This window comes from Python bivittatus, unplaced genomic scaffold (genome assembly GCF_059951505.1).
Source record: "Python bivittatus isolate LINGU-HERP-01145 unplaced genomic scaffold, Pbiv_v1 ctg000400_np1212, whole genome shotgun sequence".
NCBI lineage: Eukaryota > Metazoa > Chordata > Lepidosauria > Squamata > Pythonidae > Python > Python bivittatus.
In genome coordinates this window covers 6,958,879-6,979,124 of record NW_028277073.1, presented here as the reverse complement: position 1 = coordinate 6,979,124, position 20,246 = coordinate 6,958,879, and the positions used below count along the sequence as shown (strand labels likewise).

At 36.5% G+C, this 20,246-nt stretch overlaps 1 protein-coding gene across 2 annotated transcripts in view; it reads left to right on the top strand.

Moving 5' to 3' along the window:
- The window catches only part of ASCC1 (activating signal cointegrator 1 complex subunit 1), a 97,271-nt gene that overhangs the window by 21,067 nt on the left and 55,958 nt on the right, over positions 1-20,246 (top strand). For both annotated transcript variants that reach the window (XM_088144379.1, XM_088144378.1), the window contains exon 6: positions 15,660-15,796. In XM_088144379.1, coding sequence (XP_088000505.1) covers positions 15,660-15,796 — 137 coding nt within the window. The remainder of the gene's footprint in view (positions 1-15,659; positions 15,797-20,246) is intronic.

The following is a 20,246-nucleotide window of genomic DNA, read 5'->3' as shown; positions in this document are numbered from 1 at the left end:
TTAATACTTACTGTTTGGTAAATTCTACATTTAGAAGAAGAAAGAAAGAAAGAAAAAATTCATAAGAGATGTTCCCAGAACATTGTGTGTGACAGAGAGATCGATTTGCAGCTTTTTCCAGAGACAAAGACTAATTGGACTGAGCTCAGAGAATTAGAAACTCTCCAATATCTTTAAAGAACATACTTCTAATATCTTAAAGCAAAATATTCTTATATTCAGTCAGAAGTCTTTAAGATGTGGCCTCCTCAAACTATATAAATTAATCTGGTAAAGAATTTCTTATCTATTTGATACAGAAATGTAAAACCCAGGATCAAATTAAAAGAGTCAGCTACATAGCAAATACTGTATATATTTGGATAAAAAAATAAATTATCCAGCTACAGAAATCATAGTTGTTGTGGAACTGATTACTGACTGGGAGGAATTCTTCTGATTAATCTGAAGTTAATTTTCCTATACACGTGCAAAGAATTATGGTTCTAAAATTAAGAGACTCATTTATTGAGACGTTTAAAATGTACCACACCTAGACACACAAACACAAATAGATATATACAACACACATAGACACACACTTATATACAATATTTATTATATTGGTGGAAAAATGGAAGAATTGGCAAGATGGTCGAGCGTTCTTAGTTATTTTATTGACTATACTGCCAGGCTGGAAGAAAATTAATTGGACATTATTAAAAAGATGTGACTGTTGAGGGAGGAAACCATGGATGTCTCACTTAGGGAAGCCAAACACAAAAGTAATTTGAAGTAACATTTATGCATATTTCAACTATTATCTTAATTATAGGTGATCTATTATATGTATATTTAACTCCCAGATGAGAAGAAGCACTATAGAGGGAGCAATACAATAGATTATACATTTCTATTTCTAGATCTGTCATTTTATACTAAATGGTGGGTAAAAAAACTGATTTAACAGCAATCCCTTGTATAGCCGCTGAAAAAGATTAATAGAATTCAATGGAGTCTACTCCCATCTGAGTCTAGAATAACATTCTCAGCAAGTATTCTCCTCAAAGATCCATACTCCTGGATGAATTTAATATGTGGCAAGAAGAAACTGGAATTTATAACTTCAAGATCGATGATGGTAGGAACCATCAGGAATTAATCACTGCAGACTTTTCAGTGTAGTTTAGGTAGCTCCAGACTGATTCCACATATCTAGAACTTCAGAGGAGAAATAAATACTGTATAAAGATTTTACCACTTTGATTGAATAGTAAAGCTTTGGTGTGGTTTTGTATTTTCCTCAGTTCCATTTTATTCCTGTCTCTTGACTACTCCTTGGGCCCTGAATTATTATTTTGTCATGATTCCTTGTGTCTTCCTTAAACCTGACTCCTAGATGGTTTTTCAGTCCTGACTTGTTTTTCTGTCTTAGGCTACTGACTTATCCCACAGTTAGTAGTTCCTCAAGATTCCTGACTAGCTGTGTCAATATAAAACAAAGAAGGGAAGGGGGTGTGGGGGGGGGGACTTATAAGCAGATCATGGTGGTCTTGTTTATTGCAGCCCATTTAAGCAATAGGATTTATAATGGAGAATTCTTTTCTAGAAAAAACAATAGGGATTCCAAGCCTATTAAGGATTAATATGATGAGGACTTCAAGTGAATCAATTGGGAATTACATATAATAGCTAGGAACATTGGATCTGATTGAACTTCTGAAAGAAGAAGATCATTAGGGAAATGACAGTGAGATTACAAACTGCTGTTAAAGAAAATGGAAAATAGGTTTTGGGACAATGATGAGCTTATTTAGAAATGTTTGCTGTTGAAAAGCATGTAGTAGTAAAGAATTTTGTAACATTAAGAAAAACTTCTTGAATGTGAGGATAAATGCCTAATTTATTTCAGAAAGGTGTTGTTTTCTAAAACAATTCTTGTACTGCTAGCTAATTTAGATTTTGCAGGATGGATATTGAAGCAGGAAGACATTAAAAGAGGTGCCAGAAACAAACATCATCATGTTTTATTTAAATTGTCCCCATTACATTACTTACAGCACCAGGCGCTCTTCCTCGATGTGCCACAGTGAGCCTCAGGCGAGGATGATCTCCCGAATTCGACTCACAAAGGGGTTGCTTTCGTTGGGTGCCTTTTGTAGCCCTGCAACCTCTTTTTCCCTCCCCATCTCCAGAGTTGCTCAGTTTAGGCATCAGCAAGGGAAGGTTACATGTTAATGAGGATTAAGGGTCAAGAGGGAAAAAAATTAAAAGAGGGAAATAATTATCTAATTAAGGTTAGAGCAGAAAGTTTGTTATCTTACAGCTTGCAAGAGTAATAGGAAGAGCTAGCGTGTCTAAGCAGCTTCTCTTCCAGGTGTTAATTGAAGAATGCAGGTCAATCACAGGACAGGTGTAAAGCTGTTTTTTTAATTATGTAATAAATTAAGTACTTGTATTATATCCTCAAATCGAATGTCCAGATTTAGAAGAAACAGGTCTACAGCCAGTTCTCAGAAAAAGCAGTACGTCTGATCCAAACAACTACTACCTGATTAGTTTTTTAGATATCACCTCAAAGGCCACCTCATTGCTGATTCTTACTGAATGCATTGGAATGGTGGAACTTTATATAACCAACATAATTTCAAAAGAGCTGCAGTTAGGTTTCAAGAAAGGGAAAGCAGACCCATTTGTTTCTGCTAAAGCCATTACCAACCAATTGCTCATGGTTTTTTTGTTAATGCCAGATTTGATAAAAACCTCTGGAATAAATTGTGGATGGAATTAAGGAGAACATTCATTAAAAGACTCGGTTGTCTTGATTAAATAGCCCCATGCAGATACTGTAAAAATAACATGAGGACATTTAGTATGGCATTTTTGTGTTGGAGGTCAAACAGGTGCATTCAAGAAATGCACAACATGGACAGTAAAGCATTAATCTTATTCTCTTGTTGCTTCCCACCAAACGGCATTTAGTGGATGCTGTGTGCAAATCCAGAGGTAGATTGTAATCATCAAAGTTCATAGTCACAATGAGCCATACAATCATATTTGTAATTGTGTAGCATCTTCTGCAGCCTACATGCTAAACTTGCAGTTAGAAATTTTTGCATCCATATTTAACAGGGATCTTGGATTATAATTTGCACAATTTATAGAACCCATACCTGGTTTTGAAATAACCTTTATATATGCCTCATAAAATAAAGGAAAAGCCCCCTTTTCAAAAGACCTCTAACAATTTAGAGGCCATGCTTTCTTTATATTTTTTATCCCATTCTGCTGGAAACCCATCTGGTCTAGGAGCCTTCCCAGGGTTCATAAAATTAATTGTATTTAGTATTTGCTGTAACTTTAAAGGTGTGGCTAAATCTTTCAAATGAGTCTGAGAACACCCTGGAAGATTTGTTTTACACAGAAAAAGTCCCCACATTTGAACTATAGAGATATGTATAAAAATCCAAAATTTTGATAATTAATATTGCACTTAAATTCTTATCTCTTGTATCCATGGGGTCTCTGATTATGATACTATATTGCTTTCATGACTGAAATACTGTAATATGTCTGCTTAAGAAACTTTAGCAATATTCTATAGCAGAAGCATAAAACTGATCAAAAGCCTGCTTAGTAGACCTAAAGGCACTATACAGTTCCAAAGCATGATTTCTCACACTAATATTTTAAGCTTCCTTTCTTTTCCTTTCCTTTCCTTTCTAAATTACTGTAATTAAGATTTTTTTCCCTGCTTCCATGATATGTATGTATATGTCTATATTTCAAGCACATCCCAAACAATCCTCACAGTTGTTGATCTTCTCTTTGTCTGAAATATATCTCAGAAACCTTTTGTTATTGTCAAACTGTGAATGCTCTAATAGTAACATATTAAACATATTTTGTCCCTGCTTGACATTTCTTACCACAAACCATGATCCATTATTATAATAGAAGTTGTGGAAGAGCTCCCTCCTGAGCTGCTTAATTCTGGACTGAAATAATAAAAAGTAATCCAAACATGAGCATGTACCGTGAGGAGTTTAAAAAAAAGTATCTTTCTGGATTGGACTTAATTGTCTCCATTTTTCAACCAGATTAATTCCAAAATGTAGATAATGTACAGCACTTCATTTCTGTAATCAGTTTTACTTAGAAACTTTATTCCAATTGATTGAAGAATCTAATACTAAATTAAAATCCCCAGCCACCATTATATGTTCCATATGTAAACTAAAAAGGATAACAAAACACCCAGGCAGAAAGTTTGCTTGATTTCTGATTGAACCATAAAAACTAATAAGAGCCTTCTGATTTCTGACAACTAAAATTTATTTATAAATACCATTGTTTATTTTTTTCCTCAATTATAAAATCTGAATTACTTCTTGGTTAATATTGCAACTCCTCCGGTCATTTCTGAATTGCCCCTAATATTTGGCAATCCAATTCTTTGTATGTAATTTTTTTTTAATTCAGGAAAATCATTAGCTTCATACAAATACGCAAACCCACTATGTGGGTTTATAGAAAAATCTTTGTCCTCATAAGATTCTATGATATAACTAATTATGATATTATATAGAAATTAAAGAAATTTTTCATTATATAGGAAAAACCCAATTAATTCTGGCTCATGGCCCAAGAAAAAAGAAAAAGCATATTAAAAACAAAAAAACTTCTTTGTCAAAAATAAAACTTCAGAAAGGAAAACCATTACATTTGAATGAAATAAAAATAAGGATAGTAAAAAAGAAGGAAAAAAACTAAAAAGAAATAGCAGTGAAAATTAAAAAGGAGGGAGAGAAGAAGGAATACCCTAAGAAGCCTAAGGAAAAAAACCAGAAATCAGAATCATGACAAAGAACGGAAATTAAGCAAAATAATAATAAAAAGAAAAGGGGGAAAAACCTACTTTTAAAAAAACTTCTGGAAGAGACATATCTGCACACTAGACTTTCTCTCACTCTCCCCCTGAATCTGAAGCCCTAATCTACTTCAAAAAGTAAATTTAAAAAATCTTTGCTTCAAAATTAGATGTATAAGAAAAGAATGATCTTCTTGATGTTTATCTAATTACTGTGAAGACTCCTGTTATATTTCAATCTCAGTGTGAGTTTCAGATCTTTTCTCAGATAATTAACAGCAATATCAGGATCATAAAATTTTCTCACTCATCCAGAGATAAGTAAAAATTTTCAGGATGAAGAAAAAGAGGTTTTAACTTGTCTTGCTGTCTCACTAATACGGTTAAATTCTTTATGCTATTTGACTACCTTGGAAAGCAAATCTGGAAAATACATCACTGTTTTTCCAGCATATTCCAGAGAAGTTGCTTTCCTGAAGAGGTGCAAGATGTTATAATGTATAGATTTTTTGAGAACTTCTACCACAACTAGATTTGGTCTATAGTAAGTCTAGAATCTTGATGGATCTCAATACTGCATCAAGGAATTCTTTCAAGCTGAACATCTCCCCAAAAGATTTCTCTATAATAGCCTTAGAGGCTGTTCACCCTCAATACCCAAGAGGCTTGAAACTCATTTTTTCCCAAAGCCATCGCTTCTGACAGGCCGCCATGTTCTTTTGAATGTTTGTGTTTTTTATTTCTAGAGCCTGGATTCTTTTTTCATGAGACCATTGTTTCCCTATTTTTTTTTTTGTTTATTTATTTATAGAATCAAATTATTGATTGTTGTGTGCTGCCCAGCTTTTTGTGAGAGGGGCGGCCACATAAATGTGATAAATAAATAAATAAATCTTTCAGATACGTCAATATTTAACATATTTTGTGAGATGACTTATGGATTACATCATGACAAGCACCTCAAAATTAATTATAGTACTTCTCTTGGCTCATTTCTCAGTAGTTTCTTTTCCCCTCTGCACTTCTCCTGCCTCATCTTCAGTTGAACTGTCAACCAAAGCAATTTCTTCTTCTGTCTCAGAATCTTTTCTTTTATTTATTGTATTTATTTACTTATCATATTTATATAGCCACCTATCTCACACAAGGTGACTCTGGGCAGCCTACAACAATTAAAAAGAATAAATACATAAAAACAATTACAAATAAAAAAACTGTAAAAACACACAAAATAGGAGGGGATAAAATTAATAAGGGAGCCATCGCAAAATCTCCCTGTTCCCCTGGGAGCCCCAAGCCTGATCACACAGCCAGGTCTTGATATAGCTGATGTAGCTGGTAAGGATTTTTCTGTTTCTGCTTGAAATAGTTCCAACTCACTAGGTGATGTAAAAGATTAATTAGCATTATATTGCTAGTTGCTCCTAACAAGCAACCCAGATACTGTTTTCAACAGCTCATGGAGGGACAGAGTAGTGAACTATAGCTCAGCATTTCCCCATCTTGGGCAGAAGTTGAGACCCTGGTTGGTCATAGTCATTGCAGCCCCCCTCCCTTGCCTACCTATCTATAAAGTGAAGGCTGCTGAAGAATCCAGTACCCAGAAAGACAGATCTTCAAGAATGAAACACTATCTCCATCGCCCAACAGGTCCACTTGTTCATCCAGTATTACCCCATGGCTGATTGTCATCTTATTGGAAACTGACCTGGTGGTGAGTAGCAACAGTTCAAGGGCAGTCACTAACAATCTGACCTTCTGGACCCAGGAAGGGGGCAAATAGGCCTAAGTGGAGAGTAGCAGCACATGGTTGGTTGGTTGGTCTGCCTTGCATTATCAGTGATGAGAGCTTATTTGGAAGCTGTCTTTTCAATGGTTACAATTAGGTATGGTGTGAATTTTTGATCATGAAGAACTGGAGAGGTGTGTTCCTTCTTAAAGAAGACAGTTTTAGTTAGTGACATCTGCTTCGATCCACATTGGAGCTCACAGCCTGCTTGTTATGGTAAGTGGTTTCTGCAGTCAATCCAAGATTGTGGGTTGAGATTAAGATCCCTATCCCTGTCATCACCCTAAGCTAAAGGGGATTTTTAGGAAAGTGGGAGATATAATAGGTAAATGTGAGTGGTGGCAAAATCTGGCCATTGCAATGTTCTGTGCTCAGATAACCTAAAGATGAATGAAAGCTGTCAACTTTTCATAGATTTTCCTTGTCTTTGTAAAAGACAAGATGCTTATATCATGTTGTTATTTGTGAAATACAAAGAAAATTCTTCCGTTCTCTTATGGGACTAAGACTAGAAGTTTGATGGACGTTAGAACAATTGGAAACAACTTGCAGCAATTTTAAAAAGAATGTTACTCTGTGCCTTCTAGTTAGATTACCTTCCCTTAGAACAGAAGCAGGATATATCCCTGTGGGGAAAATATATTCTTTTTATGTATTACCATAAACTGTCTAAAACAGACTTTAATATATTACCAGAAAATATTTACTTGGGAAACAAAGAATAAATCTAACAACTATTCTAATTCCCAGAACAAACTTAAAATGCATATATGTGATACCATTTTCAAGGCTAGGTAAAAGAAAAAAAAAGGAATCAAATATACTTGGAATTCTAATGACTGGATTTAATGAATTGTAATCAAACCTGGATTGGTGTGACAGTGAACTATGGTTTAACATTCTATGAATGAGCAGCAGCTTCCCATTTGTACAGTTGCAAAGATGAGATTTCAAGCATTAGCTCCTTGGCCGAAGATAACAAACATTAAATGTGTCTCTGGTTAACTTAAATGATATTTTGTTGAAACAATCTTGTATCATAACTCATGGTAGAATCTTGGCTTGTTTCAGTAAATCCAGCCTACAATTTGTCATGCTAAATATACTGATAAACTAGTTAGTCTTAACCAAGAAATGGATGAAGCCCCACCAAGTTGAAAAAGAGGAAACATAGGAGTTAGAGGTCATTGTGTGTGTCTGCGCACATGTGTGCATGCTCCTTTGAGTCAATCTTGATTCCTAATGACTGCCCAGATAAGTCCCTGCAGTTTTCTTGGCAACATGTTTCAGAAGTGGTTTGCCCTTGCCTCCTCCTTCCTAGGGCTGAGAGGAAGGGACTAGCCAATAGTCACCTAGATGACTTTGTGCCTATCTATCTATCTATCTATCTATCTATCTATCTATCTATCTATCTATCTATCTATCTATCTATCTTTCAAATTTGTCACTGCCCATCCCACTACACAGTCACTATACCAAACTGGCACTTTAGAGGTCATTTCCAATATTAAAATATAGTTATAGGTTGCATTGAAATGGCCCATGGAGAGAGTTTGGATTTCCTAATTTGTGCCATATCTTTCCTTTATTAGAACTGATCACTTTTAAGAGGATTTTTTTTTTTTTTACTTTTGCTACCTGATTCCATTTTGTGTCCTCCCAATATTTTATCTAGCAGTACTGGAAAATTCCATCAGACAGTGAACTTGGGAAAAGGGAACATTTGTCATGTACTCCACAGTGTGATATGCATGTTATGAACCAAGAAAGAAATGGCTTCAGATATTATTGCAAGGATTCTCCAGGTTGTTATATGTGGTGCTTTGTTTTTGTGTGGCTTTGCACGCAAAAATGAAGTTTGTCAGGTCAAATAGAATTAACTAAAAGAAACTTTCTGTTTGTCTTGGTAATCCGAAGAAGCATTAGTAATTTAATAATCTTATTTTGGCTCTTGTCAGGTTCTAAATTTTATGATGACATTTTTAATATAACAAACACTACAGTATATGTAATTTGTTGACAAAATGATATTTAATGATCCCCAAAAAAGTTTAACAGTATAATAATAATAATAATAATAATACAGAATTTACAAACTACTGGAATGACAAAGTAATGGCATGCTGTTCTTTGAAATGTAAATTTGTTGTTATTGTTGTTCAGTCGTTAAGTCGTGTCCGACTCTTCGTGACCCCATGAACCATATTGCGCCAGGCCTTCCTGTCCTTCACTGCCTCCCTGAGTTGGCTCAGTTTCATGCTCATTGCTTCAGTGATGCTATCTAACCATCTCATCCTCTGCCATCCTCTTCTCCTTTTGCCTTCAATCTTTCCCAGCCTCAGGGTCTTTTCCAAAGAGTCCTCTCTTCGCATTAGGTGACCAAAGTATCTGAGCTTGAGCTTCATTATCAATCCTTCCAATGAGCAATCAGGGTTGATTTCCTTTAAGATTGACTGGTTTGACCTCCTAGCAGTCCAGGGGACTCTCAAGAGTCTTCTCCAGCACCACAGTTCAAAGGCATCAATTCCTCGGCGCTCAGCCTTCTTTATGGTCCAGCTCTCACAGCCATACATTACTACTGGATTGAAATGTAAAAGCCATGTTTAAATAAGAATATTTGTGAGCATCTTGTTTTTGCAGTTCATCTAATAATGTATATGGAAAAAATAGGCAGCTTTATTATCAACAAAACTCAACAACTGTTATCAGTTTTTAAAAACTTCATTGCCATCAACTGTTTCATAATGTTCAAAAAAAATAATTTTTGTTGGTATAATAATAGCTGTGATAAATTAAATAAAGTTGAGGTTTTACCATGATTTTATATCCAGCAGAGGGCAGTGTTTGGAAGGTAGTTATATTGACTATCTTCAGCAGAACATTTTAGAAACTAAGAGTCAGTTTTTAAACTTGGAATTAATTACATAGATTTATATGGAATTTATTTTTTCTCTCAATGCTTAGAATTACAATAAATAATTTATAGATGCCTAACTATCAAACACTTTTTTTCATCAGAAATACATTAAATGTTGTGAGAGAAATAATAATCAGAACCAACCACCCCCAACTTAATGCCCTTTAGAGGTGCTGGAACATTTCCCAAAATTAGCAGTCCTTGTGCTAAATGTGAAGTATTAAGAAACTGAAATGACTGCCTCAGTTATCAAGGGGAATATGTTCATAGTAAGCAGCAGCACCTAGCATTTCATCTTAGCTTGAAAAAGTTGAAAAAGGTCAGACATGAACATGTCCATATAGATATCTGGAGTCAAACCTGACTTTAATTGTTCTGAGGTGGACTGCCTTAGGGCAGTGTTTCTCAGCCTTGGCAACTTTCAGATTATGGACTTCAACTCCCAGAATTAAGGGGTCTTCTCAGTAATAGCCCCCACACTTGGAAACATGTAGCCCTCAGAAGTCCAACTGGTCCTGCCTCTCTTCACATTTAGAAAGGTCCTCAGTTGTGTTTTATTTCCGTGGCCCTTTGGCTAAACTGAGGTTTTGGGCATGAGGGTTAATTACTGATTCATTGATTGATTGATTATGTGCCATCGAGTCAGTGTCGACTCTTAGGAACCATATAGATAGACTTTCTCCATGACAATTTGTCCCCAAGCTGGTCGTTCAGGTCGTCCAATGGGACACTCATCGCCACTGTAACTGAGTCACCTTGCTTTTGGTCGTCCTCTTCTCTTTATTTCCACTTTTCCCATCATTAGCGCCTTCTCTAAAGAGCTGGGTCTTCACGTATCAGAAGTAGGGTAATTTGAGCCTGGTCATTTGTACCTTGAGTGGGAACTCTGGGTTGATTCGTTCGATGATCCATCGGTTTCTTTTCTTGGTTGCCCAGAGTATTATCAGGAGTCTTCTCCAACACCAAAGTTCAAAAGCATCAATACTCTTTCTATCCTAATGTTAATTATAGGTTGATAATATATTAATTTGTAGTAAGTTCTTATAGTATATTAATAAATTGCTGTATTGTTTGCTGTATATTGGTGCTGTGCATTCCTATGATGGGATGAGATGTAACAGTTGTGAAATAAATAAATAAATCTCAGTTATACACTCTGAAGAGCAAATTGGCAATAATGTATAACAGACTCAATGGAGGGGTACTACAGTTGCTCTGTCATCCTTTGGGTGGCTTTACAGATATGTTTTATTCTGCTTCTGCTCTATGTACTGACCTATTATAAGAAATTATCTTTCAGATGATATCTGGCAACTATTTGTATAAATGATCCTGACTAATTGCTTGGCCTGTTGTGATATCAGGCCAAATGAATTTGCCTGAATATGTTCAGTATGACGTCTTATTATTTATACAGTACTATCTGTGAACATGACACTTTGTATGAGAAGATAGCTTTACCTGTTTGATGGCTATCCAAGGTTCCCTGGGACTTATGTATACATGAGGCCTGGTTTAGAGTTCATTATATAATCCCAATGTGAATAATTGGTATGCATGGTACCCCTGACCATTCCAAGTACTCTTATTTTCTTGTTGTCTCATGAGATAATTGCTGCTTACTAATACATGTTTACATCTTAACTGAGTTTATAAGGAATTTGTTGGAAGCAATCAACCTGAGGTTAATAGTAGTCTTCATTTTAATATAAGGATCCAATTTAGTTTGTCCTACTTACATGCTGGAAAAAAAATGCTGAATGTAAACATACATTTTGCTGCAAAGTCTAGTCCCAGATTTTTTAAAGTTTTCTTCCCATGTTGCCAAATTGATTGCGGTGGGATATATGAATGAATGAATGAATGAATGAATGAATGAATGAATGAATGAATGAATCAATCAATCAATCAATCAATCAATCAATATTTGCCTTTTTTAAAATTCCGCTGCTTATTCAGCTTGGTCTTGTATTGACTGTCTTATGCTAGGATATTCAGGTTTATTGAGATTTAAAGGAATTTGCTGAGTGTGGTTTTAAATAAATTGTCAGTGCAGTTCAGAATCATTGAATTCACTGCAAAAATATAAATTATGACCTAAATATTTAGACAGGAGTTCTCTGTTTCGGGACAGGCAAAAATCAAAATCTAGAACAATCTGCTTCAACTTTGCCAAAGAGTTTTTAGTAGAAAAAACTTTGATGTGGCGTATTTTAAGACCTATAGAATTCCACTGGAAACAGGTAGTACAGAGAGTAATACAGCAGGTACTAATTTCAGAAATAGTAGTAAACACTTGTAACAACAGGTGTTATATTCACACGTTATTTTAAAAGTTGGCTTCACGAACCTTTCTTTCTATTAATAAAGCTTTCCAGTCTTCTATTCTGCAGATAGTTTAGCTCTTTCCTGGCAGTGTGCAACATCTGGGTAGGAAGCTGTTGGCATGCCCGATGCCTTTGATTACTGGAAAGCTGCAGAGGAGAAATTCAGCTATTTAGACTGACAGTAATTATAACATGAATTTGGCTTTTTTTGCCACCGTTCCTTCTCTATAGGATTAGATGGAATATGCTCTTTTCCTAGAAGCTGCTTATTTATTGTGTTAATATATTTTGTGTTCATTATATCTGCAAGCATTATAGAAATTAAAATGAACTGCTGCCAATAATAGGAGTCTATCTGCTCCCTGCTGTTTCACCAGCTTCCAATGCTCCTGGTGTTCATTATAGACTGTAATCGCTTCTGTTACTAGGCTTTGGTTTTTAAGATTAAGAAAAGTTCATAAGAACGCACACTGAGCTTTGCAGGGTATTTAAATCACCTTTCACCCAAACGGGATTTAAGGCTTTTTCTCAGCTTTGTTTTGATAGTAGTTAAAGGATGAAAAAAAACAAGAGAGGAGTAAACTCCCTGGAGGTCTCCAGCTTTTTCTTAACAGTGTTGAGTCTACCATGAGAGGTGGCATTCCCATTTACCATGTAAAAAACCCCACATTTTTTTCATGTAGCTCAGTAACAGTAAAAACGGTCCCCCAATAATAAGAACAGCCATTGTGGGAAATAAATAAATAAGGAAAAGGGTTCCTAACCTGTCTGCAGATTATTTTCTGGATCCTTAAGGTCTGGACATCTGAGAGACATGATTGCAATCATAGAATATGGAGCAGTATTACTATTTGTATCATATCCCCCATCTTTTGCAAGATTTGGTTGTATGTTTTGAAAATTTCATGGCAGGGTGGCAGGAGAACCTCAAAAAGGAGGCATTACTTCTTTCAATGCTAAGGAATGGCCCATGTCAGGCTTCTATTATTTGGGGTTCAAGACCTCTGTGCTCCCCATACTTGGATCTGTCTTTGCTCAAAACATGCATTCCTATAGAGATGCTGGCTTTTACTCTAACTGGCCTGAGGGCTGTGTTTTTATTAATGCCCATAGTTGGAAATGATTTGGCAAGTAAGTGTACCCAGTATTGTGCTTTTTAAAAAAGTTGTTGATTATTGTTTGTAAACTCTAAATCTGGAGTTTGTGATTTTTTGAGCTGGTGAGTGCATTTCCAATTTTGAGAGTATTTCATGGGCACTCTTACAAAAAGGCTGCGACAGAAGATGTGGCCAGTCACAAAACACTCATTTATCAGAAGGCAAACTGAAGAATCTCCACCCATTTTATTCTCCCAGAACTTATCACATCCAGGTTTACATTAGTTGTCTTCTTTTTAAAGATTTTTAAAGATTCCCCCCTCCTCCTCCTCTTCTCCTTCTCCTTCTCCTTCTCCTTCTCCTTCTCCTTCTCCTTCTCCTTCTCCTTCTCCTTCTCCTTCTCCTTCTCCTTCTATAATTTTATTAGAAGTTTTAAAAAGAAAGATAAAAACTAATACAAACTAATATAAAGTAAGGAAGAAAAAAGAAAAAAAATCAAAGAGAAAGTTAAAAGTGCAAGAAAGGTAAAAAAAGTAAAAGAAAAATAGAAGAAAGATACAATGAAGTGGCTTCTGATCTTCTTTACAGCAGTTATATGTACAATTATAAATTTACCTCTTTCTCTAAAGTTACAACCTGTCTCCCTTCTTTCTATAACCTGTCCTGTCTAATCATAAGTTCATTTTGTTCTGTTATCTGCAAAAAGTCCATAAGGGGTTTCCAGTCAGCAATAAACATAGGTATTGTCTTTTCCCTAATCAAAGAAGTCAATATGGCCATCTGAATGAGTTCCATCATCTTCATCCACCGTTCCTCCTTTGTAGATATTGCTGAATCTTTCCATCTTTTCGCATATAATAATATTTCTGCATTTATCATATACGAAAACAAAGTTCCATGACTTTTTTCCACCTGTTTGTCTATCAGTCCCAAAAGAAAGACCTCTGGTCTCAACTGTATATTAATCTTTAAAATCCTCTGAATCCATGTACTGTGTGTATTTGAATCCAAAATTTTCTGGCTTTTTTACACGTCCATCAAGCATGATAAAATGTCGCTTCTTCTTGTTCACAATTCCAACATGAATTTTAAGTGCCTTTAAACATTCTGGACAATTTCCAACATGAATTTTAAGTGCCTTTAAACATTCTGGACTGGGGACATATACCAGTGGTACATCCTTTATAAAAACTCTCTTTAAGATTATAACATAGTGTAAATTTCAATCCTTTCAACCACATATTTTCCCATTGTTCCATCTGTATATTATAACCACATTTTAGCCCACTTTATCATGCATTCTTTCACTTGTTCTTCTGTTTCAAATTTCAGTAGGAGTTTATACATTTTAGCAATTGCATGTTCATCATTTGTACATAATTCCATTTCAAACTCAGTGTCACAGTGTTCAAAACCATAAGCTCTTTTGTCTACTTTAAATATTTGTAACACATTAGCCTTTTTCTGAGTAGGTACACTTCTGAAGAAAGTATTGGGCTGCAGCTTACCAGCTGTTCTGTTTTTTTTTTAAAGTGTCACTGGGTCCCATGCAGTATTTGTGAGAATGAAAGTGTTTCAGAAGATGAGATGTTGCTTTGCAGCATGCCAACTTCCCTTTTATGTTAAAAAAGGTGGGGAATCTTTAAAAATGTCAGGTGGAGTTGGGAATCTGGTGGCTAGGAAGGGCTTATTTTGCCATAGTGGTGCTCATGGGCACCACCCAGGGGCACCAGTACTTTCTGGAATTCTACCATTTAATTAACCCAAAATAAGTCAATCCCCACGGAAAGATTGATGGGTGAGAGATTGTTAACGAGATGATTGTAAACGAGGTAATTGTGTTTTAGTGCTAAGTTTCTTAAATCCCAAAACAATTCTATGCATGCATTTTCTTATCTCAAGCAGTGTCGTTTTGCTTTACCCACCAAGGCTTACATTTTCTTTCTGATTTTGATCCCGGTCCTGCTTCATCCTTGCTGCCTCACACTTAGATAGCCATTTTGAATAGAACCAGGTCTTTGTTACAAGTTAACATGTATTTAAGATTTATAGCTATATGCCACTGCAGTCCCTTGGGGAAGATGGAGGATACTTCTGTGTAATAAGACTTGGTCTCGGTGAGCTCAATAAAGTGCTTTCCCTTGGAAGACCATATAGTATTTTCTGAGTCACTTGAGAGTATTCTAGGCACTGAATTGTTGGGTGAACTACTCACTATGCTACAATTCTTAACTCTGCCACTTGTGGTACTTGTAGGCCAGCTGCCCCCTTGCACATCCAGCATGATTATATTCTCCAGAGCTTCATCTGTCCAAAGAGAAGGCATCCATGGAAAGAACTGGATGTGTTGGTGTAGAAATCAGCACTGTGCCTGCATGAAGACATGGCAGGTCCTGTTTTTGCTTTTGTAGAGCAATAACGAAGATAGCAGAATGGAGTTGCTATTTGTGGCAGCCACCACAACCAAGGTGGAGGTTGTGTTATTTACACTGAATACGTTTATCTTGGTTTTTTTTTAAAGTTTATTCAAACTTACCTGCGTCTGCTATTGGTTTGCTTTAATCTTCAGGTTAACCCTGTCCTTCTCTGTCATGACTTATCATCTCCAAAAATAATGAATGTGTATGGAATTTCTAATGTACACTTTTGTCACTTGAGGAATGTCTGATCTTTTCCATAGGACTATGGAGTCAGCAGTAGTCTGTTCCAGAACCCAGCAAAACTCCATTTGACTATTGGGACACTGGTACTTCTGAATGAACAGGAAGTCCAGAAGGCTCAGGAACTCCTGCAGAGGTCTAGAGAAGACCTTGTTGAGTAAGTAAAACAGAAGCTTTGCAATAGAAGGGATAGAAGCAGCTACCTACATCTGTTCAAAGAGGAGGCATCCATGGAGAGAATAGATAGCAAAAATAGAGAATGGTAAGAAATTTAAAAAGTATATGCAAGCACCTACACTTATTTAAAGAGCCGGGGTCCTAATTGTGTTTTGTTTATGACATCAGTCAATAAACAATTTGTTAGAATCCCGATTGATTGATTGATTGATTGATTGATTGATTGATTATGTGCCATCAAGTTGGTGCTGATCTTACTGATAGTTGTTCTCCATGATGATCCGTCCCTAACCTGGTCCTTCAGGTTTTCCAGTGGTAGAATCTCTTTGCTTGCTGTTTTATTATTAATTTCTAGCTACTTTTTTCTTGCAGTGATTTTCTGCACAAGCAAAGAGTGATTTTGTTCCATTGAAGTTCATGAAAAATGTGATTACCTTACACTTTTGTACTAGCAGAGTGTTTGGCAAATAACTCTTTTCCCCCCAGATGGTTGTATATCCCTGAGATTCATTTCTTAAACAAGCTGTAGGCGGGGAGTATTGAAACTACACAACCTGTGTAAAAAATCAGTCCTAAAAACAATAGATCAGGTACTCTGTAGGGCAGAAGTTGTCATAAAGTACTACACAGAGGCATATGGTTTGAGATGTAGAATGATAAATAGAAGTCCTCTTCCCCCACCCCTCAATGCAGCTGTGTTCGTAATATTTTTGCAAGAACTTTCTGGTGCAGTGATTTCTAGCTTAGAATTCAGGATGCACCCTAAAGTTTACAAGTGAGTTCCTCTGTGATGAACCTGTTTTTAAAATTAGTAACATGAACTTCAGATGATGCAAAATGCAATTGATAAGAATGTGGATATTGCTAAAGGCAAGTCAATTGAAATATGTAACACCAGTGTAGCATAGTGGTTAAGGGGTTTTACTAGCATTCATGAGATCCATCCTCAGCCATGGAAGTTCACTGCATGACTTTGGGCCAGGCACCTTCTCTCAATTCAATCTGCTTCACCAGATTTGTTGGAAAAAATGTAAGGAGGGAAATGCTTGAGGACCTGAGCCAGACCCTGTCCCCAACTGTCCCAGACTCTGAGACCCTGTCCCCACTATCCCAGATCACTCGCTCAGACAGCCAACCTATGAACAGTGTCTGGTTGAATACCAGAAGGCAAAGGAGTTCCCAGAGTATTTGCCTATTAGGGAGAGCATCTTGGAAATGAAAGTCTATTTGAGTAAAGCCTGGGAGGTCTTGCAGAGAGATCAGGCTCAATAACTAGCAGCTAAGTGTGGGTGAGATAGCTGTAGCCTCAAGTATAAAGCTCTCTGAGATTAGATTATTGTTAGAAGTAATGTCTCTTCTTTATAACCCCAAGTAACTAGTTACTTACATGCCATGAACTGTGATTGCTTGACGTACTCTTCTCTGCCTGGTCCCTGACTTTTGTTCTCTTGCTTTTGCCCTCTGAAAAGTTGCTGAGATCGAGTTTAGCTCTTGACTTTTGACTTCTGGACCAATTTACACCCTAATCTAGGATTAGCGTATCTGGACAGGAGAAATCCATATTACTATTAGATGGCAGCAAAGAGTTAATGTGTTCTTTATATCATTGCTGCTGCCATCTAATGAGTGTCTGGATTTCTGCAATCTACATATGCTGGCCCTGGGATAATTCTCTGTGTTTCTCTGGTCATGAATAATCTTTTTGGGAATTAAACCCTAGAGTGGATTACTATGCGTTTGCCACTCCCAAACTCTAACTCTGATCTAGGACAGGATATTGGCTTCGTTTGAGATGTCAGTTTTTCCAGTTGTTGCCTATACAATAAACCATGGTTAAAACAAGCAGTGGCTTCATGCAGTGTGTCATCTCAACTCAGCTAATGAGGTTACCAGTGAGAACAGTTAACTTAGTAACGTGAAGCCTCTCAAGTTCGTAGAATTCTATCCTGAATGAAGTACCAATGGCTCTATTCACTGAAGCCATTCAATGGACCCTACAATAGATAAGCATAATTTTATATTTATAAACTTATTATGCTGGTTTCTATCCTTATTGATAATTCTGAGTTATTAGTCTACTCCTTTATTTTCATATGCTTCTGGGTTTGATATATTGTATGTGCATTCTTTCTCTCACTAATAAAACAAGAGGCACTCTAAATAATTATATACATATGATTAAACAGAGGCACTCATAGCTTCCCAATTTCAGAGTAATGTCAGAGATACAATCTATAGAGACATTGTTGGTAGCAATAACAAATGTGGAGCGTATATTAAGGCCAGCCAAAATATTACGACTTATGACCCACTTCAGTATCACAGGAGTCTTGTTTATTTGTTACTAACTAAATTGAAATCAGTAGATGATAACTTAATTTAGCATGCATTTATTATATTTTATACCACATTTATATGTAAAAATCTCAACCCTAGCATGCAAATAAGGAGAATAAAATATTATAAATAAATGGCAGTGAATTAGAACAGTAAGAATATGTACATGGGTATATTTTAGAAAACAGGGGAAGAAAGAAAAAAAATTACTTGGAGCATTCTGATAAGGAAGTCTTAAATGAAGAAATGTACCTTTATTAGTTGCTGAAAAGATTTAACAGTAAATGCCTCCTTTGGGAAGAGCATTCCAGAAGGTAGATGCAACCATAAGGAAGATCTTTTTGTGAGCAACCATGAGTAATAACTAATGAGTAAGCTGAATCACAAGCAACTAGACCTCTCTGATGACCTTAGCAAATGTATAGGCCAGTAGAGGTGAAGACTCATTGTAGGCTTTGACTTTGGCTCCTATAAATTCCCATGGATTATTCAAGAGCCTATTAGATTTCATAATCCCCAGAGACAAACTATCTTAATGGAGGGGATAGATACTGAGACCAAACTTCACCAGATGAGGCTATGACTTTGACATTGGAGTAACTTTAACACTCACCCCCCCCACCCCCAGTTATCCATTTGTGCTCTTTATCTCCCCAGACAAATATGAGGTTAAGGATATATGACCAATAACCATTTGAGATAGTCTCAGGGTTATGGTGGTGGCCAGGAAGTGCCGAGATGGGCCTTCTAGCATAGCCTTAATATGAATTGATGATCACTATATTGAAGTTCTCCAGTACTGTTTTAGAAGTCAGCTTGCTCAGATAGGCTGTTGACTCAGTTTGCCTCTCTGGTGGGGGCAAAGTAGGATTGTATTTCTGTAGATTACAGCAACTAAGTAGGGATGGTATTTCTGTAGATTACAGCAACTCTCCCCCCCCCCCATTATCATATCATGGAGGAATCAGAGAGAATAATAGCTGCTAGCCATGTACTCTCTACTCCTACAATATTCTTTTCTCCCAAACAGTTACCAACCCTTGCGTGTGATCCCGTGTATAACAACACCTTTACCCTTTTCTCAACACAGGTGTGTCACATGCTTTTCACATACACGTACCAAAACAATAGAACAGAGGAAATAAATAAAACACAAATATTACACAGCAAAGTGTGACAACTGCGATACCTTTGATTACACCAACTCTCTAAGTATAGTGTGTTTTCAAAAGTCAGGGATCCCACTCTCATCTAGTCACTGCCCCTCTGACTCCACTCTGCCCAGACAGGGAACCTCTCCTGCCATTTAAACTCCTAGCTCTTAGGAAGCGAGGAGATTATGTAATTATAAAGGCAAAACAACAAGAGCTACAAGGACAATTATGTCTGCAATATTGAAAATCGTTAATGCCATTATTGCTAAAGAAAAATAAATTGTAAGGATCTAGCTGCGTGAATTTCACTATCTGTAGAACTGCACATGGATAAAACCCTCAGTCTCTAATATTAGAAAGTGCTGGCCTTTCATTTTATATGAAAGATAGTATAATTGCTTGTATTATTTAACACTTCTTTAATATTAATGCTATGCAGTGTCTAAAAGCTATGCGGTAGCTGTCTGGGAGGTTTATAACCTATACACTGTAATAACAGCAGAATTCTGTTTTTCTACTTATGACATGTAAGTGCTGATAGGATAAACATAAAGCTAAAGATAGGGTCCAGGTAAAGGACTGCAGTTGGCATTTGAGTGGCGTGCCAAGGGTCACCGTGCCAAAGGAATATATTAAATTTGATGTGATGTTCTCTATGAATATGACTACAGGTAGTCCTCGCTTAATGATGGTAATTGAGACCAGCAATTCTGTTGCTAAGTGACGTGGTCATAAAGTGCAATGTCACATGACCACGCTGCCTTATGATAACAGTTGTGGCAGTCCCAGTTGTCATTAGGCGAATCCTGTGGTCACGGGATCGCCATCTGCGACCTCCTGCTGGCTTTCACATTAACTTTGCTTGTCAGAAGCCAGCAGTGAAGATCACAAATGGTGATTACATGACCATGGGATGCTGTGACCATTGTAATTGCAAGA